We start from the raw sequence: 24142 nt of genomic DNA on the forward strand, positions 1-24142 counted from the left end.
TAAACCTCTCCCTTTGTATGGCTGGCCCTCTTGTGCACATCATCAGGGGCATTCCAAAGAAAGTTAATGCAGGAGCCCTGGAATGATGCTTTGTTAGTAATAAGGTAAGTAGCTCATAAGACTTCTCTCATATGGGTCTTTATTTCACTGGTACTGCTATATACCAAACCACAAACTCCACTCCATTTCTTTATAATCGACCATCTACTTGCCTCAAAGTTTCAACCCCCTCACACCTTGGTGGTAATTTACCTTACCATTCTCACTGTTATCACACAGTCAGCTATTTATGTTCCTGAAAACTGAAGCCTCTAAAACAACAGTGACTCTTGATACTTGCTTCTCGTAAAGGGAATTACCTGTTCTGTTTATTCCCTCTGAAGCACCTGGCATTGGCCACTGTCGGAAGACAGGATACTGGGCTAGATGGACCATTGGTCTGACCCAGTATGGCCATTCTTATGTTCTTATGAATTCTTTTGTGCAGGAGGGATAATTGTCGTCTTCTACATGTTTTGTAAGGTGGGTCCTTCTGAAGGAAATTTTCCTTTCATTCCTCACTGATGCCTTACTTTGATTATGGTGATTTTTTTGGTTGAAATGAAACCACTCTGCTATGAATCTGTGTGGCACATCCATAAATGTTTCTATCTTCTGTTCAACTTTGAACTCAAGATTCTGCACATAACCTCTGATAATTTTGAATTACTTGCACTGGGATACATACTTCACTTGTTTAGGCAGCAAGTAATTGTACATTTTGCATTTGATGCTAATAATCCCACTTTGAGCTGCTTTTGCCTTTTCTCCATTGATCTCCCCTAAACTCACTAAGTGTATTATTACTATTCTTCCACCTCACTTAGTAGTAAGGTAACTTTTTTGACTCTTGGTTGTATTCTCTAACTGTCACTTCTTGTAGTCACTCACTTCCATTCATCTTCTCTGCAACTAACTCACACTCAAACCAGCCTCTCTTTATCGGGACTGTTTTAATCATAGCATAGACAATGCGGGAACTTACGCAGTTTTATTTCTGTAATCTTTCTTCTAGTATGGAAGATGGTGAGAAACAAGACAAAGCAAAGGAAGAAATACAATCTGAGCATTTGGGAAAGGAGGAAACCAAGAAAAAGAAACGAAGGCATGGACAAAAAATAGAGAAACCTGAGGCAGTTATGGCTAATTTTTTTAAAGTTGTGGAAATTTATCAAACGAAAATGCTGGTAAGTTTTGCTCCCATTCTTTTAGTCAATCACAAGTCAAATAACACAGAGAACAGCTGAGCGTGAGATACAAGGAAGAGATACTGTCCGTTTTTTACAAATTAATTTATTAAAATTGATCATGTTTTTACAGTAGTGCCTAAGGGCCAACCAGTAATGGAGCTCCATTGTGCTAGGCACCATACAAATGCAAAATAGTAGACAATCCCTGCCCTGAAGAACTTAATATCTAAATAGACAAGACAGACACAGGGTCAGGGAAGGGGTGCAACACACAAACAGTGTGAACAGTGTGATGGCAGAAAATGTCGAGTTAGTTTTACTATTCGTTTATTTAATTTTTGGGAGGTGAATTTACTTAGGAGGGGATCTGATAAATGGAAAGGAAAAGACAGAGAAAAGGAGTGAGGGCAGGACAGGAAATGGCGGGGGAGAAGAGGATAAGAGGGGGAAGATGTTGAGTGAAGGTGAGATGAAGAGACGTGGGAGAGAAAGGGAGGCGGAAGCTTGGAGCAAACAGCCAATCAGCACAGGATAGAGAAAATCAGAGAATATTCTACAGTTTTGACTGGAATGTCCAAAGGTGAAAAAGGTCCCTGCTTTGGCTGCTTCTGTTTCTACCAGAGGTGCTGGAAATAGGGGTGCTGGGGGTCCTGCCGCACCCCCTGGCTTGAAGTGGTTTCCATCAAATACAGAGTTTACGGTTTGGTTAAATAGCTCTCAGCCAGGTCCACCGACAGCAATTCCAGGCCCCAAGGCAAAATAGTCAATGGGCCTCCCTGCAGGCACAAGTCGCAGGCGCGGTCCGCCTGACATTTGGGCAGTGCTGCACCTGCGCTGGCTGGTGCCCAGTCAGCTGCCAGCTGCACTGTTGGGTGTGCTCTTCCGGATTGGCCAGGGCTTCTACATGCCCTCACGGTAGGGTTGCCAACTCTCTAATCACACAAACCCAAAGAACCTTGCCCTGCCCTTTCCATGAGACCATGCCCATGACCCGTCCCTTCTCTGGGGCCCCGTCCCCTACTCACTCCATCCCACACTCCCTCCGTTGCTTGTTCTCCCCCACCCTCACTCACTTTCACCAGGCTGGGTCAGGGGTTTGGGGTTTGGGAGGGGGCGTGGGGTGCAGGCTCTGGGAGGGAGTTTGGGTGCAGGGGGAATTCAGGGTGCAGGCTCTGGGAGGGAGTTTGGGTGCAGGAGGGTGTGCAAGGTCAGGCTCTGGAAGGGAGTTTGCATGCGGGATGGGGTGCAGGCTCTGGGAGGGAGTTTGGGTGCAGAAGGGGACATGGGTGCAGGCTCTGGGAGGGAGTTTGGGTCAAGGTGAGGGCTCTAGGCAGGGGGTTGGGGTGCGGGGTGGGAGGGTTTGGCACTTACCTAGGCGGCCCCCGAAAGTGACCGGCACACCCCACTGGCAGCAGCTCCTAGGCAGGGGGCCCAGGGGGTCTCTGCGCACTGCTGCCTGCAGGCACCACCCCCGCAGTTCCCATTGGCCGCAGTTCCCAGCCAATGGGAGCTGCAGAGTCGGCACTTGGGGCAGGGGCAGCACGTGGAGACCCCCTCCCCAGGGGCTGCAGGGATGTGCCAGCCGCTTCTGGGAGCAGCCCCTGGGCAGTTGCTCCCTTTACCCCCAGTACCCCTACCTTACAAATTGTTCCAGAGCCACTGGTTTCTACCAACTGGAGTCTGGCTAGCTCCTCTGTGTAGTTTTCCCCCAAGGCCACAAGTACCCTGTCATGAATATATAGATAAAAAAGAAAGGATCACAAAAATTCTAGACAGCAAGGCTGGTGATTCTACCATGATAGCTGTAATTGTTTTGTTGAACATTGCAGAACATAGTTTAGATTTGACTCTCTTAAATAACTTCCTAACTGCTTCCCCAATTCTGATTCCATGACACTTCTAATTTTGTTTATTTAAATGTTCCTTGTATTTCCAGCATTACTTGGCTAGAAATTTCTACAACTTAAGATTTCTTGCTCTGTTTGTTGCATTTGCCATCAACTTTATACTACTGTTCTACAAGGTAAAGTATTATTTACCGCATTTCATTCTTTGTAGTGTTTTCTACTTATTTTCCAGAGCAGCTGGCTGAAGGCTGGTTTTAACATAGTTAATCTAAACTGGACACCCATTATTATAAACCCTACATGCACTGACTAAAATCAACACTGCCAGCCTAGAAATAATACATCTAAAATTATGTTCTTTCCTGAGTTACTAATCACACCTTGAGTAACTTAACATAGGTACTTCTGTATTTTATTCAGTTTAAGACAATGAAAACAGACTAATCAGTTGAACTTTTATTTATAGTCATTTTTTTCTTTTGGCTCTGGTGCACTGGCACAATGTGATTGGTTTTGGATTGCAAACCCTGACAAAGGAATGTGTAAATCCAAGCCAAAAAACAAAACAAAACAAAAACCCTCAATCTCTCAAAGCACTTTCAATTTTCTTAAATGTTGCTCTAAAATCTATCCTAAATTGGAACTTCAACTCACATAACTTTTTCTTTAACAGTACTACTTTTTGCATAATACTGGTCACCTTGATTTTCAGCATGGAAATGGTAACTAAATCATTTAGGAATCATATTAAGGTCTCTTGTACTCTAGCTGGGTTAGATAACATTTTTGCTTTTCTGTGTGATAGTTCTGTTTTGTCTATTTGTAAAATTTGGCTGCTTTTTCCTCAAAAGTGTTTTTTTATTAAAATAGTCACAATTCATTTTTAAAATCTCTTTAAAATAAAACAAAACCAAAAAAAAGTAGAGGGTAGCAATGGGGGACTTCAGTGCATTGTTTCCCCCACATTGTCTTCATCTTTAACTATTTCTAGGTGTGAGACGATACTTCAGTCTTCATACCCATCATCCAGTCTGTTTTCTCACTGAAACGAACAAGGTTGTTAGTGCCTATTGTGAAGATACTTTTTGTGTTGAAGACACCTGTCCACTAGGAACATGTTTTAAATTGATGAGGACGTATAGGCAAATGAATAACAGATGCAAAGGATGGATTTTAAACAGCAGGCTGCAACTTTATTAATTTAACATTGAGATACAGCATGATGTGCCAGGCATTTAACAGTTCAGTGTAAGGGTTCCTTAGGGTAGATCCACCTAATTCTACCCCTAGGACTCAGCTCACTTCTGAATCCTCTTGCATTCCCCCAGTCAGGGAGCTAGGAGTATCAAGGGGAGACATTAGTCCATGAAGGCGTCAGGTTTCCTCTAGCAGGGGCGGGCAAACTTTTTGGCCTGAGGGCCACATTGGGTTTCGTAAATTGTATGGCGGGCCGGTTAGGGGAGGGGGTCATGGCCTGGCCCTCACCTCTTGTCTGCCCCCCCCCCCCCCCGGACTCCTGCCCCATCCAACCTCCCCTGTTCCCTAACGGCCCCACTGGGACCCCAGCCACATCCACACATCCCTGCTCCCTGACTACCCCTGGACCCCTGCCGTCCCATCCAACCCCCCTCTCCTTCCTGACTGCCCCCTTGGGACCCCTGCCCCATCCAACCACCTCTTCTCCCTGTCCCCTGACTGCCCCGGAACCCCTGCCCCTAACTGCCCCCTGCCACCCCATGCAACCCCCCCTCCTTCCTGACTGTCCTCCCCCCAGGATCCCTGCCTCCATTCAACCCCATTTCCCCCCTGATCACCACCCCGAATGCCCCTGCCCTCTATCCAACCCCCCTGCCGCCTGCCCCTTACCATGCTGCCTGGAGCACCGGTGGCTGGCGGCGCTACAGCCGTGCCGCCCGGCTGGAGCTCGGCCACCCTGCCACCGCTGCCACCACGCAGCACAGAGACCGGGGCAGGCCGGGCTCTGCAGCTGCGCTGCACCAGGAGCTGACAGCCCCACCACCCAGAGCATTGCGCCGGTGGCAGAGTGAGCGAGCTGAGGCTTGTGGCGAGGGGGAACAGCAGGGGAGGGGCCAACAACTAGCCTCCCGGGCCAGGAGCTCGGGGGCCAGGCAGGACGGTCCCGCGGGCCGGATGTGGCCCACGGGCCGTAGTTTGCCCACCCCTGTCCTATAGGCACACCAGCGAAATTCTGGTTCTCATTTATCCCTTGAAGCTGGCCCTTTTTAGCTTTTATCCACATTGAACACCAGCCTCAAGTTGTGACTAACTAATAGGTCTTACCTTTTCTAATATTAAACCATTGAAGTCCTATTGCTTACAATTCAACTGTGCCTCCATGACACTGCACAGAAAGCAAAAAAAACCCTATTGGGACTTAGCCATTTGGCTGAACGGGAAAAAATCCTTTTTAATATGAAAATAGGCAATTGGTCATACCAGCAGCACCCTGAAGAACTCAGGTCCTATACTAAAGTACCTAGAAATGTCTGGGCAGAATTTAAACAGGCTATGGGAGGAGTGCGAGAGCCAGTCAGTCCACCTAGTCCCCACAGCCCAGCCATTGGGAGGCAGAAGAACTCAGGAAGAGGGACCCAGCTCCCTGTATCACCAATTATGTTCTCTCTCCTGGGCCACTGGCTCATCCCTGTTGGTCTGACCAACCCTTGGTGGGGGCGTGTGGAAGACATTGCTCAGTTAATTTTGCATAGGTCATCAAACATGCTATCAAATGGTAACAGTTTGGCCACTACTGACCTCTACTGATAACCTAGAAATGAAGGGCCAGTTTCTCTGCTGCATCCAGCCTCCACTGGTCATAGGAGAGGAAAGAGAATTTTGGATTTCAGGGAGCCAGTTATGGTTCCCTGATTCTGAGGCCAGTTTTGCAATGGCCCGGGCAGAGTTTAGAACAACAAGGAGCTTGTTGACCAGACATTAATGTGAAATGCTAATCAAGTGCTATAGCAAGACTTGTAAACTCTTTAAAGAAGATTGTGAAATAAAGATGTGTGCACAACAAGTGAATTGGTGACAACAACATAGCTTTTGCCCTCTTCCTCTGAGACTAGTAGTCATAAATAGTGTAAATTCCAAAACAAACCCTGAAGTTTGTTATACCAGTCTATCTCAGCATTACATTAATTGTTTATTTAATAAAACATTGGTGTTACCTTTGCATTGTTTTTGCTTTCATTTTTGCCATTGCACACCCTAACAGGGAGATTTGTAAATTGAGCTACCACTGAATTGCTCCTTCGATGTCAAGTGTGAGGTACATTGACGAGGTAGTGTAGGAAGCCTGCACTCTTCTTGTATCTGTGCTTCTCTTGTTCTGAGGATGAAGAACTTCACTCTTTAGGACTCAGTGCTCATGTAAAGTGCAAAATGATCTTCATAAAAAAAACAACATAGAAATAGGGAGCAAAAAGAGATCTGTGACTAAGAGAATGGAAAAAAGCTTAAGTTATTCCTGTTGCTTTGTGTGTGTATTTCTCCATTCCAGGTGACAGAAGAACCATTAGATGAGTTAGAGGAAGACGCTGATCTGTGGAATTCATTTGAAGAAGAGGAAGAGGAAGAGGGAGTGGTGTTTTTTGTTTTACAAGAGAGTACAGGTTACATGGCACCAACACTCAGGGCTCTGGCAATTATTCATACTATCATCTCCTTTGTCTGTGTGATTGGCTACTATTGTCTAAAGGTGAGTTGTGTGTATGTTTGAAACCCAGCTACTTATTCATGTTTGGTAGACATCTAACTCCATTTCACTATTCTGAGACTTTGAACTCTTCAGTTTCAATTGAATGTAGACAAATACCAAAATCACTCCTCGTAACACACATGAATATCAGAGCTGAGATCAAGATGATTATTTTTGTCTAGATTCTTATAAGCATCCATCACCTTCATATCTGAATGGCTTCCACAGAACTGGTAGGCATCTTACTGCTGTGAGGAAAACATAATACAGTGTAATTTAGTTTAAAATATTCAGAGTTTAAAGCCTAATCAGTCACGTTAAAAGCAGTCAATTTCTCCCTTTATTCTAGCAGGGATTAATCTGAGGGAAGAGAAGTGTTAGTACCTCCCCCTCTTCTCTTGCTTGGAGTTTTGGGTGCGTGATGGCAAGTGTTGTCTGAACAGAGGCTGCCATGTGTTGAATCAATACATTCTTGACCACCATAACCACACACACACCCCAGTTAGCACCACCAACTTTGGAGATATGCTGGCTTGCTCTCCAGGGGAGTTTGGAAGCACCCTGCACCAATGCAACCACCCCATAGTAGACTTTCTGGCACCAGGTGCTTTCCACCAAGATTTGTAGGCAGGACAGTGAAGTACAGCATCTAGACTTTGCTTTGATTTCTGTTTTCTGCCAGAAGTTTGGTTTCATTTAACTTTTAGTATAAATACATTTATCTTTTATATAAACAACTTTCAGTGGCTGAAGATGCTGCTGCAAGAGCCCTGACACATCTTTATGGTCACTCCTAAATACAATGTTCTCATCCAAAAGCAACATCAGAACTCATTCTTTATTCCCCTGAGCTGAGTAACCATCCAAACCCCACCAATGTCCAGAATATCCTGTTCTTAGAATGTACCAGTTCCAAGGCTAGAAATTAGGTAGTGTTCTGAGGGTTAGTTTTACGCTGTAGAGAGACCTAATTGTTTCTAATAAATGTGTGAACTATTACAAGTATTTTAAATATCCCTTTTCCAAAGGTTCCTCTGGTTGTATTTAAGCGAGAAAAGGAAATTGCCAGGAAGTTGGAATTTGATGGTCTGTACATTACAGAACAGCCCTCAGAGGATGACATTAAAGGACAATGGGATCGTCTGGTCATAAACACTCCGTAAGTAAAACAAGATGTTAAAAAACATCTAAAAATAGTATATCTCACCAAACTTTGCAGTGGAACTTCACTAACACTCATACCACCTAGTCCACACACAAAAATTGGTTATCTTTCCTCATATCTCAACAAAGATTTAATAGCAGATTCTGTTTTGGGGTCTGATATTACTAAAGATCTGTTTACCTAGCAGATACCATATCAGGGAATGTATTTTTCCTTTCCTCTTTGTATTTTTCTGTGGTTTGATTTGTTATGGCTAAATTTATAGCAATGCTTAATTTATAACTCCAAGGCTTTTGTAAGTCTCTCCTCTCAGCCTCTTCCCTAAGAAATTTTACAAATGAATCACTTGGGAAAACATTTTGGCTTTTGCGCCTCTCTTTTTGTTATATTCTTCTTCTTTCCTTTTTAATTCATATAATAAATTGGTACTTTTTCCCCTCTTCATCAGACAAAATTAGTATATAACAAGAGAAGTAAACAAGCATTATCAGAATATCTAAGTGGATCTGACTTTTCTGTCCAGTTCGTAAATAATAGAAAAGAGTGTAGGATTCACACAGTGATCCATAGAAGTCTCATTTGCTTTTCTGTGCATGTAAGCAAGAGCGAGGGGAAAAAAACAAAGGATTGTAACAACGTTGAGCAGCACTCAGTTCAGAAGGTCACTTGGGTTTTCTTTCCCCGCCGTTGTTCAAGGTGTTGAATTGGTTAGAAGAGATAGATATGAGGCACTTTAAAAATATTGAGATTTCAAATTACCATTTGCATGTTAATGCAACCAAACTGATTATTCTTCAGTGTAGTAGACTGAACACAAAATAATGCTTAATCGGAAGAGAATGATATAGAGCCCTTACTGATAATCACTTTTCATAGACAGTGCACCTAGGGTACATCACAAATCAAATAGATTTTTACATGTGTGTTCTCCAGTGGTCCATCTCATGCAGATGGACTTTTCTGTGGCAAACTGATACATCAGAGCTATATATAGGTACACCATTACAGTGTGTTTTAATTTTTCATCAAATAAAACATGTAGAAAATTGTACATTATAATTACATATTACTTATGCCCTGTTACGTCATTGCTGTACAATGAGTAAGCTGTGCCTAACATAGTCCCTGCTCTCAAAGCACTTAAAGGCACAAAAGGCTATAGAACTGTAAAATACAATAGACACTAAGCATTGAGTGGTTTGTAGTGTTTATAATTGAAATGATTCACTGAATAGGATGGTTCTCCTTTGAGTGATTATCCCATACTCATTCCCCTGTAGGTGTATGTGGGCCCAATGCACTCAAGTCGATGACTTTTGTCAGCAGCACATGCACCCTCACTATCCTCATGCATTGAGCTGACGGCATAAAGGGATGTAGCTGCCACATCCCTCTCGGTTCCTTCTTACCTCCCATGGCAATAAGTGGAACTCCCTATCACGCTTGAGATTTGGTTCTCTTCTTTTAGCCAGCATGTAAAAAAGAGAAATTCTCTTATCTGCATATAGTTATAGTTAGTTAGATAGTTAACTGATTCTTTGAGGCTGGAGGTCAGAATGCAAAAATTGCCAGAATTTAACAAGGTGCCACATGCAGGGCTGTGATCCCTGTAAGTGATAGGCACAAAATAGCCTAATCTGTTTAGGCAAGGGACATGTGAGGGATGAATGTCCCATTTGTACCTCCTTTCTGATGAAGATGAAAAAGCAAATGGACTTCTGCCTTAAGGTACAGTTACCTGAAAAGGCAATGTGTCTCTCTTCAGTGCCCGACCCTAACCACGGGAGGATGAAGAGCTCATTCATGAGTAGTACCCCTCCAGCTGCCTCAGCTCCTAAGCCCATACTGGGTGAGAAATGATTGTTCATCTTTGTCTCCCATGGCCTCCATGAAGTGTTTGAAACCATCTTTGTCCTCTGAGACTGACAGACCATCAAAATCTCATTATTCATCCCACAAAAAGGGGCAAAGATTTTAAAAAATAAAATAAAGTCCTCTGGTGCTGAATTGAGGTCTCATCACAAACACCGAATGACACCAGCACCATCTGAGGTGACACCATTGACTCTAGCTCCAGTGGGGCCATCGAGACTAGTGCCTTCTTCTCCATTCTTCTTCCAATGCTGCTCATAATACTTTCAACCAGATCAGCATCTTTTATCACCACAGCACTGAAAGGGTCATCTACATCATTGATGCAGCCTACAACATAGGCAGTGCCAGCACCATCAATGGTGACTCACTTTTCCCATCCTTTTTCAGGGACCCATCTCATCAGGCTGTTTTGCGTCAAGAAATACAGTCTGTTTTACAATTGGGAGCAATAAAAGAAGTTGTGACATACCTAAGGCACAATCCAGATTAATAAGTAGCTGTGTCATGCCTTCCCTCTAACCTGGGGTGCCCTTTACAATGCTTTGCTGCTATAGCCTCCAGTCTTTCTCACAGTATTTCACAAAGACAAGCTCTCTTAGGCTACACCCTAAGTTTATGACTAAGGTTGTCTCCACATTCTATCTCAGTCAGATTATACATCACCCAGTGTTCTTGCTAAAACCTCATTCTACCAAGGCCAAATAAAAACTTCATATCTTGGCTGTTTAGAGAGCTCTGGCATTGTACCTGGAAATCTTTCAAATCATCTCCCAGGCTTTTTGTAGCCTATGCTGATAGGATTAAAGGGCAACAGCCCATCATATATCACATTGGATTTCTGACTGTATCAAGCTTTCCAAGCAAAGTCTCTCCTCCACCCATTCCACTAGAGCTAATTGCACTTCGTAAGGCTTTATGAGGAATGTACCTGTAGTTGATATTTGTGAGGCAGCAACATGTTCATCCACACATACCTTTTCCACACACTACACTATTACTCAAGTGTCCAGAGACAATGCCAGCTTCAGCAAGTCAGTGTTGCAGACTCTCTTCAAGTAATCCCAAATCTCACCACCTGTAGGGTTATTGGACAACCTACAATGGAATGTGTATGTGCACAGTCAAATGAGAAGAAACAGTTACTTACGGTATAGTAACTGTTGTTCTGCAAGATGTGTTGTGTGCATATACATTCCACGGCCCTCACGCCTTCATCTCTACTTTGAGTATTAGTTTTGTGGTAGTGCGAAGGAACTGAGAGGGAGGTGGCAGCCACACCTTTATACCTTGGCTCCTGGCACAAGGTAACCGGGGCACAAATGCCTATTTCTGACAAAAGTCTCAGACCCAGGTGCAATGGGCACGCAAACACCTACAGTAGAATGTATAAGTGCACAACACATCTCAAAGAACAACAGTTGCCATACAGGTAAGTAATTGTTGTAGAGTGTTCTGACAGAAGAGATAGAGGGCATTCAATGAACATTGATTGGAATAACGAGGAGTCCTTGTGGCACCTTAGAGACTAACAAATTTATTTGGGCATAAGCTTTCGTGGGCTAGAACCCACTTCATCAGATACATGGAGTGAAAAATACAGGAGCAGGTATAAATATATGAAAGGATGGGGGCTGCTTTACCAAGTGTGAGGTCAGTCTAGTGAGATAAATCAATTAATAGCTGTTGTTCCATATATAAGGGGCAATGTGACAAGGAAATTTGATGGATTTTAGAACTTTCCAAACTGGGATCACTTCTACCTAATTAACACTTTTCTTGTAAAGCAAACTTTAGCTTGGAGGCTATTTTTCTGAGTTCCCTCTGTAAGGGGTTTTAGTAGCATGTTTTTGAGTGGCCCAGCAATAAAGTTAGATCTCCTTCCTTTCCCTGTTACTGCATTGTATATTAAAGACTGTTGCACAAGGCTAGAGTAGAACAACAATGTATCCAATTCTTTACAAGTCTAAAACAATGGTTGGCTGTATATTTACAGGCATAAATAAGTATTTTAAAAAATGGACTTTCAAAAGTAATTACCAATATGTATGAAAGAAACAATATTTTGTCAATGAGAAGAAGTCAAAAGAGCTACCTTATCCAGTCATAAACAAATATCTGTCGCTAACTAGACTCCCTTATACTTAGCAGTATAAGATACTTAGCAGAGCTCTCTTTAGGAACTGGTGGTCTGTTACCTCTATTGTTTACTCTGAACTTACAGCCTTTGCTGCCTACCTATCTTTGGGCTGGGATAATGCTTTTCCACCTTTAGAGTATATCTACACTTGGAGCTAGAGGTTTACATCCCAGCTCGAGGAGATACACCTGCACTAACTCAATCAGAGCAAGCATGCTAAAAATAGAGTGTAGCCACGCCAGCATGAGCAGCAGTAGGGGCTAGGTCCCCCAGTCCGATCCCAGCCAAGATACTAGATACATGCCCATGGTGACTAGCCCCTCCTGTTGCTCACATCAACACAGTTCTACTGTACAGTTAGCACACTAGATCAATCAGAGCTAGAGCAGGTATGTGTGCTCAAGCTGGAATTTATGCTTCCAGATAGAAGTTGTAGGCCTACCAGATTCAGCTGTTCAATCCTTAACACACACACATTAGCAACCTCCTCTACCCAAAGTATTTTCCAGCCTTGGACTAACTTCATAAGTTACATATCCCATCCAAAAGATACATTCAGTGTCAGTGTGCCTTAGTAGTAGCTAAACAGACATGCCATGGCATCTGCTAGTGTTGACCTAATAAAGAATTTCCTTATTACAGTAGTTGAATTCTTCTATTTGTGCATAAGTTTGCCAGTGTATGGTGTCTTTTCATAGTATGTATTTTCTTCAATTATCTTTAAAATGCTGCTTTTCTTTTGCATTGAACAACATGACTAGCTTTTTCATTAAAAGTTAAGTACGCTAGTTTTGTTCTCTTGCATCAAGAAGCATGATTTCCTGAAGCTCATCTCTAATGCAAAATTATGTTAGTATTTTAGGAATAATGTCTGAATTATTAGCAGCCTTTTAATGCTTTATTTTCCTAAGGCCAAATCCTAGGAGTTTTCCACTAACTTCAGTTTGGTCATATATTGTGATGACACGGATAGGTAAAAAGTTAGAATTAAAAAATTACTTGAAAATATTCTTCTGGAATCCTGCCAATCTGTTTCTTACATCCAGAATGGTCTTTCATTTTGTCAGTAGATAATTGCACATTAGAAAATGTAATGAGAGTCAACAAGCTGAATAATACTCTGTGATGACAGCTTTGATTAATATACAGTTATTAAAACACAGAAGCAACATATTTTTGATGTATGATTCTAGGAAAATGTTAGCAACAATAGAATTCAGTTTGCAGGTTAAACTTTTACTTGTGAAATAATTAACTTTGTTTTTTCCAGTTACAAACCGGTTTTGTGTAGGAGTTGAATTCATCAGTTCCCTACAGCAAAGTGGTGGTGTTATTTTCTGATTATTTTCTGTAACGGGTATTATAGCCCAGAATTGGCAGTAGTGCTGCTGTTTTGATCTTCAAGGAAAAATACTACTATGTGAAATTTATTAATTCTTGCTATTAATATTTGTTTTAAAATGTTAAGCTTAATGATATTTGTTTCTCTGGATTAATAGATTTGCAGAGCTGTGAGAAACAACAACAAAAGTGCAGTTCTAGAAGAGTGCAAAGTATTTAAAAACATCACTTTTGAGGCTCAGTCCACAATAGCGCAAACACTGGGTTTCTTTTCATCCCTCAATTTGGCAGGCAGGGTGATGACCATCTAGTGTTCTCCTGCTCTTTAGGGCTCCCTCTTCTGCTTCTCCAGCTTGACTCCTGCCTCACTCAGAGCAACATGCAGGTAGGCAACCTCCACAGCTGTATGTGGCTGCCATTTAGGTCTTGAGCAAAAAAGCCTATAATAAAAGGGAAAGAGAGCAGATTGAAACACCTCAACTATGTCTCATGGATTAATGCTTTCCCATGGACGGCATAAATGTTTTTTCTGCTTTCACTGTGAAAAATGTTCACTACCTAGTAGAATGAGACAGCAACTGAAGGGATTTCTGGGCCTGTGTCAGACAAAACCAGCCTGCCCAGCCTTCCTATAGGGAGGAAGGAAGATAGCCTGCAGGGGCTGAGACACTCTCTCTCAAGCAGCTGTGGAGTGAGGGACTGGCTGAGATGGTTGGTCTCTGGGGCTGGGACAGACAGAACCAGTTCACGCAGTTCATGCACAGGTAAAAGAGGCTCTCCTTGAGGCAGCCTCAAACTCTTGAGGAAAAGAAACTTTAAGACTTCCATGAAATACAGGATCTTATTGTATTACCCTCAGGTCCAGGTGCCCTAATTTCCTGTACAATGAGACTTAGAACTGATTCCACTTCAGCTGTGCCACCTCCTAGGTCAGAGAAAGGAAGTGGTAGTGGACAAGCTTTGCAAAGGTGTTTTCTACATTCTCACTAGGCACTACAGGCCAATTGTCAGGTATCTACAGACCCATCCTTTGACTTCAGAGAGCTGAGAGCAGGGCTTAGATGAGCAACTGTCCTTTAGAAAGGAGTAGTTGAAAGGTTAGGCAATCCCCTCCTCCTTCTAGTTCAGTTCCAAGTCTTATTCTCATGCCCCATGGTGTGTTTCATATGGTGCTACTAAACAGAAATCATTGTCTGCACTGTCTCATGTCAAATCACAGAAAGGTAAATTATATTCCCATCTACAGGCTAATCCTATGAGGGCTTTCCAAGACCAGGCATCAATAAGTCTTTCCTCCTTAGGAAGGTAGATCAGGCTAACAGATTTGTCAGATCGAAAGGAGTCAAACTGAAGATTCAAGAGGAGGAAACCCAACAGAGGGAGAAATTCTGGATAGTGATTGGTCATCATGCCAGTAAGTGAGTGAGAAGGAGGAACCTAGAGTCTGAACTGGCTCTGATAAGCCACAGATAATTTGTCCTTGTCAAACAGACGCCACTGATGTTGGTTACTTACTATCTCATTTTACAAAGAAAACTCATTTCCAAGTTTAATGTTGTGCCTGAAACATGCCAGATTGACATCTCTATAAAATACATTAAGAGATTGAAGTACATTATGCATTCACAGAACCGGTACAGCAATGATAGTGTCAATGCAAGCTTGCCCACACTGTCTTACCAAATTACCTCAATGCTGTGCTGGAGGGAGCATCTTGGCTTCACTGAAACTGCCAACAAGAAGGCCAATCAGACTATGTCTATACTTTCAGTGATGTGTAGAGTACATACACTGCACAACTCCTAGCCCGGGTTTAAATAGCACTATGGACAGTGAAGCACTGCTTAGATGAGTAAAGACACACCAGAACCTTAGGGTATATACCCTGCACAGCTCTCTACAAGCCCAAGCAGTGCCTCACAAATCTACACTGCTACCTTTAGCAGTGTAGTGTCCTGCTGCCAGAGCCTTTCCCCACCACAGTGAAACTGTGGCTGTGAGGGCAAGCTCTGGCAGGGGGAGGCAGCAGGGAAAAGCTTCAGCAGCTCCCCATCACCAGAACCTTTCTCTACTGTCTCCCGCCTGCCAGAGCCTTTCACTGCTGCATATAGCTACACACCACAGTGTGGACACAACCTGCTTTGCACTGTGGCGTGTAACTACATGTGCTGCACAACACACTACATGGGCAGACAAGACCTTAGTGTTAACTGTAATGGTGACTTGTGTGAGATGGAGACTTATCAAGTAGGATTTGGTATAAAACCTTTTACATAGTCAGTGAACAGCTTTCAGATTATTAATTTCAGACACTATCATACTAAGCCAATTTCAGATGAGTTATCTAAAGCTGTGTGAGCCATTGCCAGTTCTCTAAACCATCCAGTCTAGCTACTTCCCTGTCATATGTTGTTTAAGAACCAACCCGTTTTCTTTGTTAAGTAGGACTGTCATCTTTCTTTGACGGAAAACCCACTGAAATTCTTTAAAGTGATGATTATTATACAAGTGTAACATTATTTCTTAAAAGACATCTACCACAACAGATCCCTCACTCTTGGGTCCATACTGCCAGACAGGAACTCCCATTATTCTAAAGTTCTTAGCCATTACTACTCCAACAGGGGAGCTACGCAGACATGCCCTCTGTAGAAATGTTCCTAGAGATCCTAACCAGAGTTCATTTTTGATTTCTATTGATGAAGAAACTCACTATACTATCTCAGCAGTCCTGCACCATCAGCTCTATTAGATGGATGGGTGCTGAGCAATATTTTTTCAGGCAAATCTCTTATTCTCCTAACATAAGTATTCTTCGTGGTGCTTCTTTTGACTCAGTGGCTGTTTTAGAAAACACAAAATCATGATTTCTTCTGTCTCCTCCAGGTTTTTTTGTTCTGTGACAGCAAAGAAGCCTCAGGGCTCCTTTCCTCCCTATTCTCAGACTTTTCTCTCTCTCCAGTTTATGTGCACATTTCATTTTTGCCAGTAATTCATCCTAGAGATTTGAAGTGTCTGAGAGGAAGCAACGTAAAAAAGTCCCAAATGTAGTTATCTCACTTTCTGATAAATGTGACCACAACACTGTCTACTTCTGAGCAGAGCATGACAGATTTGCCAATTATATCTACATACATGTCACCGGGTCTAAGGGTAGCATTTGAGTGCTTTGACGCACTACACTATTGCCTCTAAAAACCAATGTTGAGAGGGTGGCCTCACCTCCTCCAAACTGCAGAGCAAGGAACCCACTGACTTCCAACATGTTTCTTTGACTCCTGAAAGCAAGCAATTAAGGCATTCAGTGCCTCAATCTCAGCAGAATTAGAACTAAAAAGTTAGACATTGTCAGCTGGGCTCAAAGAACATATTGTACAGTCTGTACTCCTCCTGCTACATCATCACGCCAGTTGAATCAAAGATGAACGCCACTTTCAGCTGACCAAAATCTGGTCTTGATGTGAAGTGGATCTCAAGCATTGGTCACCTCAATGTACTTGAAGATATGATTCTCTCAGTATACCCAACACCTCCTGTATGTTTTAATGACCTTTTTACATATCGTATGAAATAAAATAAGTAAATAGGCGCTCTGATAAATGCAGCTCAATTCAAGGTATCCCTAGACAGGATACAGGTCATATGGAACTAGCCCACTGCATCTGAAGCAACCTGTCCTTTAAGGTCTTAGAGTTTTCAAAACGAGGAGCAACACTTGAACCCACAACCAGGTAACAGACAACACAGGTGCACAAAGACACAAAACTCTCAGCTTCTGCTCTGTCATGAACCATACCACCAGATATAGGGATTCCAGGCTGGGAAGCAGAGAAAAATCCCTGATTCTATGTGATCATATGGAACAAGACTCTGATGATGACGGGCTGTTGGCCACTGCCATCCCTAAAAAGGTCAAGAACCAGAAATGGTTTGGTCAGTTAGGTGCTAGTAACAATCCATATTTCTGCCTCTCCTGACACTAGAGATAATGAAGGAAAGACATTGTTTTGAAAGGTATCTTTCTCTGCTACACATCAAGATTCACATATTTCCCACTGGCTATTGCAGTATCTTATTGTTTTAAAAAAATTATCTCACGAAGACCTCGGGGAGTTCAATAATGTCCAAAGAGTGGGGAATCTGTTGTAGAGGCAATTTTAGGAGAACTATTCATCGCTCACCCACCTTTTGGTGTCTGAAGATTCTGTAACCTTTCTAACTCCATATTTGTATACCCTTGTACATACAGTACTTTCAGTTTAACTTATTACTTGAAAGGAATTATCTTTTGGGGAAACTAGGGACATGGCTGTTCTGAAGGGCAAGCCACCTGCTGGAGTGAGGTTTCATAACATTAGAGCTGTCAGTGTTCTATCTGGCCTTTGTGCTGGGATTTTGGACCCAACAGTGGTATGTGCTATGATTAAGGCCCTAATTGAACTGCGGGATGATTGTCAAAAAATTGCAGTTGAGTTGTGGACAAGCCATAGAAAACTGCAGAAAAATAATAATGGACCTTGTTATTTGCAGTAATGAGGTCCATTATTACTTTCCCGTGATTTTCCTCGGTCAACCACCTTGAGCTGTCAGCAGCCCGGGGCTGAGACCAGGGCCTGGGGCTGCCAATGGGAACACGAGGCTGAGAGCAGGGGCTCCCACTGTCAGCTGCCGAGGGCTGAGAGTGGGGGGCTGGAACTGACAGCGGGAACATGGGGCTGAGAGCAGGCTTCTCCCCTCCCCCCATCAGCTGCCCAGGGCTGAGAGCAGGGGCCTGACGCAGACAGTGCCCACCTTGGGCTGACAACGCAGACTCCCACTCTCAGCCCTTGGGTGGCTGGGGCTCCCACTGTGAAAATTGTGGTGGAAGCCTAATATTGCAGAATCCTCAATACCGCAATATCACAAGTTAAGTAGGGCCTTAGTTATGATGATGTACCTTCAGAGAATACAATTACAAGTAATCACCGCTTCATCTAAGGCTACAGCTACACTTGGAGCTGGGGGTGTGATTCCCAGCTGTGGCAAACATACTTGTGCTAGCTCTCATCAAGCCAGCACACTAAAAACAATAGTGTAGCAATGGTAATACGGGCATGGCACGAGCTAGCCACCCCAAGTACAAACCTGCATGGGTTTGTGCTCGGGACGGTTAGGCAGTACTGCCCCTCACCACTGCCTGTGGCTACACTACTGTTTAGTGTGCTAGCTCAATGAGAGCTAGCATGAGTATGTCTGCTTGGGCAGGGAATCACCCCCCCCCCCCCAACTTTAAGTGTAAACATAACCTAAATCATCATCCTTATATTTATAGAGTCATTGCACTGTGACTTCTGGTGCTACCTGTCCCCGCGAAAATGTCTATTTCTGTGTTTTCAGCCTTGGATAGAAATGAAATCAAGGCTACTCTAGTAGTTAACATGCTGAAAAGAGTCATCTGCATTGAGAAACTTCTTTATCTTCTCCAAGAATGCAAAGCTGGGTTGTGCTCACGTATCTTGGGGTGCGGGTGGGGACTAGGAAGGATTTTTCAAATGGATTTGTTTAGTGTTGAAGGATGTTATGATGGCAGTCTTCACATTATTGGGTAATAGTGAGCATTAAATGAAAGCAACCAGCAGTCTGTCCTTTATATTTCACTAATAAGTATTTACATGGATGGTATAAAGAGAAAAAGCTAGAAGAGACATTGGTGTTACAGTGAATTACAATTCGTGAGGGCCAGTTACTGTCCTTGCACAAATCCCACTGACATGAAAAGTAGTTCTGCTCAGAGCTTGAGAGCAGTGGGTGCTTCAGGCAAATTGAAACAAAACACTACCATGAGCATGAATTGTATTTGTTTTTTGCCTCCATCGATGGGTTAAATAACTTGAGAACTTTTTATCTATGCAGATCCTTTCCTAACAATTACTGGGACAAGTTTGTAAAACGGAAGGTAGGTTCTTTAGATTATTATGTCTAACGTAAAACAATATACTGTGTATTTAATTCAAATATCTTTATTTTTGTGGTATAAGCATACAGACATTTGAGAATTACATTTTGTTTCATGGAACTCATAGTTATGGTAAATCTTACTGGGAATAGTCAGTTGTGATGTGGGTGGGGGAAGAGGAAGAAGAGAGAGTGCTTTGGCTTAATTCCTAGACTCATACATTCTAAATAACTTTGTGCTGTCAATCAGCCATGCAATTCTAATTTACAGCCATTGTCATCATTAGGATACAAAGCCCCCTCATCCCCCTAAAAAAAGAAAAACATGCCAGCTCAAATTACTTTAAATTATACCAAAGCTTTCAGATAATAGCCTTTTATGCTTCTATTTTTCATTTTTTTTAAATGCTTTTTCTCTCTTTCTCTGAGTTCTCTCTGTTCTTGCAGTGCCAATCCTGGAAAACTGAGGTTTTAAAATTTTTGACAAATGGGGGTAAAGTAAAGGGGATGTGACACCAGTGTCTTGTCCTGACCAGAAGCTCATCTTTTCCCCTTTTTAGGTTATTAACAAATATGGTGACTTGTATGGAGCAGAGCGCATAGCTGAACTCTTGGGGTTGGACAAAAATGCTCTTGACTTCAGTCCAGTGGAAGAGACTGAACCAGAGGAGGCATCTCTTGTATCATGGTATGATATTTGGAGATTTTTTTTAAAAAAAGCAGCTGACCTTAGCTGATTTCAAACAAATCAGCATTGGAAGGGATTTTTAATCCGTTGCTATCACTGCGTTATTAAAGATAAGAACCGATTTGGTACGTTGAGTGTGTGTATTTTCAATACTTTGCTCAGTACTAAAAATCCACATGGTAAAGGCTTCTTTGTAGTAATGAAGTAAAATAAACTAGGTTTTTAAAAAATCTACATATACCACTTACAATAATGGTCCAGCACAGCCTTCCCACTCCACTGCACATGTGGCTATTAAGAGTCCATGGGTCCCTGTTCCAGTCAGAAGGAAGGGAGCACTAATCACAGAGCAGACCTGGTCAGAGATTTTCCAGTAATGCAGGTTTCATCAGGAAATGCCAATTCCTCAAATATGAAATATTTCATGTTTCACTTCCAACAAACCACAGGCAACTTCCTATCAAAAACCTGCCTGGATTCCTGCCAGCTGGCCTGGTGGAATGTTGGGGACTCCCGCTTCCAGGGTCCACTGCTCCAGGGCAGCTCTGCCATGGAAACTGATCTGGGGATGGGCACTTCAGGGTGGCCAGGCTCCCTACCACAGAGTCGAGAGCCTGATAGCTCTGGGAATCCTGGCTCTATCTGGGGCTTGGCTTCTGGCTTCCATGCTTCCTGCCACAGAGCTGGGTACCTGGAAACCTGGGGGGCTCTCAGGGTGTCTAGGCTCCCTGCTATAGAACTGGAAGACCTGGCTCTCAAGCTCTGAGGCTCCCAACTCAGCTATGGCTTCTGATCAGTCTGCTGGGGCTCACAGGGAGCCTAGAAGCCCTGGGAGAGACTGGTGAACCAGAAGCCCCAAAGTTTGGTCTCCCAGGATCAATTCTGTTTTGAAATTTCCAAAATGACGTTTTGATTATTTCAGAACTAAATTTATTCAGATTTCCCTTCTGCAGAAAACTTTCAAAATTCTGCTTTCCATTGTGAAATGAAACAAACGTTTTCCAGAAATTTTGGAATTTCCAGCTGAACAGAAATTCCAGCTTTCAACCAGCGCTATGTCAGAGTGCTTCCCATGGTGCCTCAGCAAGGCCAAGTGGGAAGTGCTTGGCAAAAGGATAGGCGTGCCAGTGATCCTTTCCTGTCCATCCTGACAACCACAAAAGGGGGGCATAGAAAGAAGGAAATGCAGAGAACTGCAAAACAATTGTCATGCCATCCTTCCCTGGCATTGTGAAATTGCTATGAAAGTGTCACATGTTGGGATGTAGAATTGAAGTAGTCTGGTGCCTTTTCTACAACATTGAAGTCTAAAATTCTTCAGAATTGAGTACCTCTGTGTTATATAGGTGATGATCTAATAGCAAAGTAAAAAGAACGGTGGAAGAATCCTGGGTTCTCGTTGCAGCTCCTGCACTAACTAGATTACACTTCAAAATGACCTTGATAAATTAGAGAATTGGTCTGAAATCAAAAAGTTGAGAGTCAATAAAGACAAGTGCAAAGTACTTCACTTAGGAAGGAAAAATCAAATGAACAGCTACAAAATGGAGAATAACAGGCTAGATCAGGGGAGGGCAAACTACGGCCCACGGGCTGGATCTGGCCAGTCAGGGCTTTCAATCTGGCCTGCGGGATTGCCAGCCCCATGGCGCAGTGGGGCTAAGGCAGGCACCACGTCCCTGTGACCCCTGGGGGCTCCCTGTGCCGCCCTTGCCTGCAAGCACTGCCCCCCACAGCTCCCATTGGCTGGGAACGAGGAACCACGACCAATGGGAGCTTCGGGGTTGATACCCACAGGTGAGGGCAGCCGCGTGCTGAAGCCGTTTGCCCCACCCCACCCCCAGGAGCCACTGCCAGACATGTAGACATGCTGTCCAGTTCCAGGTACAGCGCGGGCCCAAAATAGGCAGAAAACCTGCCTTAGCCCCACTGTGCACCACTGACAACCCGGAGCTGCTCAAAGTAAGCGGTGCCGGGCCGGAGCCTGTCCCCCGAACCACTCCTGCCCCCAATCTCCTGAGCCCCCTGCCGCACCCCTCCTGCACCCCAACCCCCTGGCCTGAGTCCCCTGCCACACTCTGCACCCCAACCCCCTGCCCTGAGCCCCCTCCTGCACCCCAATCCCTTGCCCTGAGCCCTTTCCTGCACCCCGCACTCCTTCCCGCATCCCAACCCCCTGCCCCAGCCCTACATTCATGGCCCTGCATACAATTTCCTCACCCAGATGTGGCCCTTGGGCCAAAACGTTTGCCCACCTCTAGGCTAGATAGTGGTACAGCTGAAAAGGATCTGGAGGTTACAGTGGATCATAAATTGAATATGGGTCAACAGTGTGATGCAGCTGTGAAAAAGATTAATATTCTGGAGTGTATTAACAAGAGTGCCATATTTATTATTGTTACTGCAGACAATTCCAAACCCTCAACATTTTAGCATCTTGACATGCACTTTAATCTCAATGGGTATGTCTTCACTACACATTTTAATGGGGCTTACTCTAACCCAGGTTTTAGCCTTAACTCCCACTACCATTTATACAGAAAAACTTCTGACCTGGGTTTGGAGGAGCTTTAAGCCTGCACTAGCTGACCTGGCTCAGGGGTGTGGGTTTGAACCTGGGCTCCACTTTAACTCAGGCAGGAATCCACCCAATTTGCAGTGAGAATGCAAGCTAAATCATTCAAGCGTTGATAGTCCTCCAGTGCCCTTCCCACAATTCCTCCCAAAGAACAGACAAGTTATCTCACAAATGCCACAGTTGACTGGGAAAGAATCTGAGAGTGTCTCAGCACAAAGAACCATGGGATATGCCCCGAGACACACCTGGGTGAGTGCAGAAAGAGCAAGGACACAGTAATGTGGGTATGTCTTTGAAGTGGGGATGTGGGACACTTATACCTGGGGTAGGCTTACCCTGGGGTAGGTGCCACTAGCTGGTTTAACTGTGCAGTGTAGCTATAGCCTATACGTTCAATGTAGAGCTGTATTATTTTTACTGAAACTCTGGAACTCTTGAGACTATTGGAACTCTGTGGCTAACGCCCAACACAGTTTTGAAAATGTAGAGAATGCTCTCTAAAATAGAGAGACCTGCACATCAGTCTTAAAATAATTGTCCTGCATATACCAGTGCTTACAAAAAATAAATACAAATAAAGTGCCAGAAAGATCCTAGTTACATTTTCTGAAGAAAAATGTTTAAGTAGCCATTATGTGAAGATGTGTTTGTGTTGTTAAACATAAAGAAAGGAGTGTAACTGTAGTTATTAACTACTTAACATTGACATTTATGAGTTTCAAAATATTTATATTCCATAGGTTAAGCTCTATTGATACAAAGTACCAAATTTGGAAGCTTGGAGTTGTTTTCACTGACAATGTAAGTATGTTAGTCTAGAGAAGACTTTCATTTATTCTAAATGCAAATATGTATTTTGCACTCAAAGCTATAGTTGGGCACTTTTTTAATAAAGAGAAATAAAAAAGTAAATACAATTCGGTAAGATAAGAAGGCAGTCATCTTGAGTATGGTGAAATAAGCATATGTGGGTAACCAAAGGAACTGCAAAAAGTAACATATACGTTGATAAATTAATAGCTACATACTTATGGAATCGGTATAAAATGTTTGTTCTTTTTCTATCTTTAACCTTAGCCCAACAACTTTAAGTTAAATTATCTGTGGGAATATTTGCTTTTGACATCATAGGGCAATATTCAGGAGATATTATAATTGTAATACAAGATTTTGGAAATTAATAATAATGATTGGGTGGGGTTAAAAGGAATAATATTTAGAGGCTTTTTATTGTATTCTGGGGTTTAAATTAATTTTGACTTGAGGGGGGAGGGTGTAAGTTGCCAGACTGATAGTCTTAAGACCAAAGCCTTCTATCTTCAGAGTAGGTACAGCACAGTCAGTGTCTGCAAAATCTTGCTCTATATTAATCCTGACCTGCAGAGACCACCTGTAGGAGTCAGTGGTTAGTTCAGACTCATTTAGGATCCTTTCTTAACTCCCACAACCATCTCTAAAGGTCCCTAGTCACCTTAAAATTCCCTCTTGCAAATGAGGGCTGTATATATCTCCTCCAGATCTGATCAATACTGCTCAAAGGGTACGTCTACACAGAGCTAAAAGATCCTCAGCACGGCCATGGCTGGTCCAAATCAGCTGACTTGGAGCTGTGCGGCTAAAATTGCTA

The 24142-nt window shown here is 43.1% G+C and overlaps 1 protein-coding gene across 1 annotated transcript in view; it reads left to right on the plus strand.

Moving 5' to 3' along the window:
- Positions 1–24142, plus strand: part of RYR3 (ryanodine receptor 3) — a 563198-nt gene that overhangs the window by 518078 nt on the left and 20978 nt on the right. The window contains exons 95-101 of the mRNA XM_034768994.1: positions 1055–1226; positions 3166–3252; positions 6600–6797; positions 7826–7956; positions 19208–19250; positions 19810–19937; positions 23256–23316. Of these exons, the coding sequence (XP_034624885.1) occupies positions 1055–1226; positions 3166–3252; positions 6600–6797; positions 7826–7956; positions 19208–19250; positions 19810–19937; positions 23256–23316 (820 nt within the window). The remainder of the gene's footprint in view (positions 1–1054; positions 1227–3165; positions 3253–6599; positions 6798–7825; positions 7957–19207; positions 19251–19809; positions 19938–23255; positions 23317–24142) is intronic.

The sequence above is a fragment of the Trachemys scripta genome, chromosome 4, assembly GCF_013100865.1.
Source record: "Trachemys scripta elegans isolate TJP31775 chromosome 4, CAS_Tse_1.0, whole genome shotgun sequence".
In the NCBI taxonomy this organism is placed as follows: domain Eukaryota; kingdom Metazoa; phylum Chordata; order Testudines; family Emydidae; genus Trachemys; species Trachemys scripta.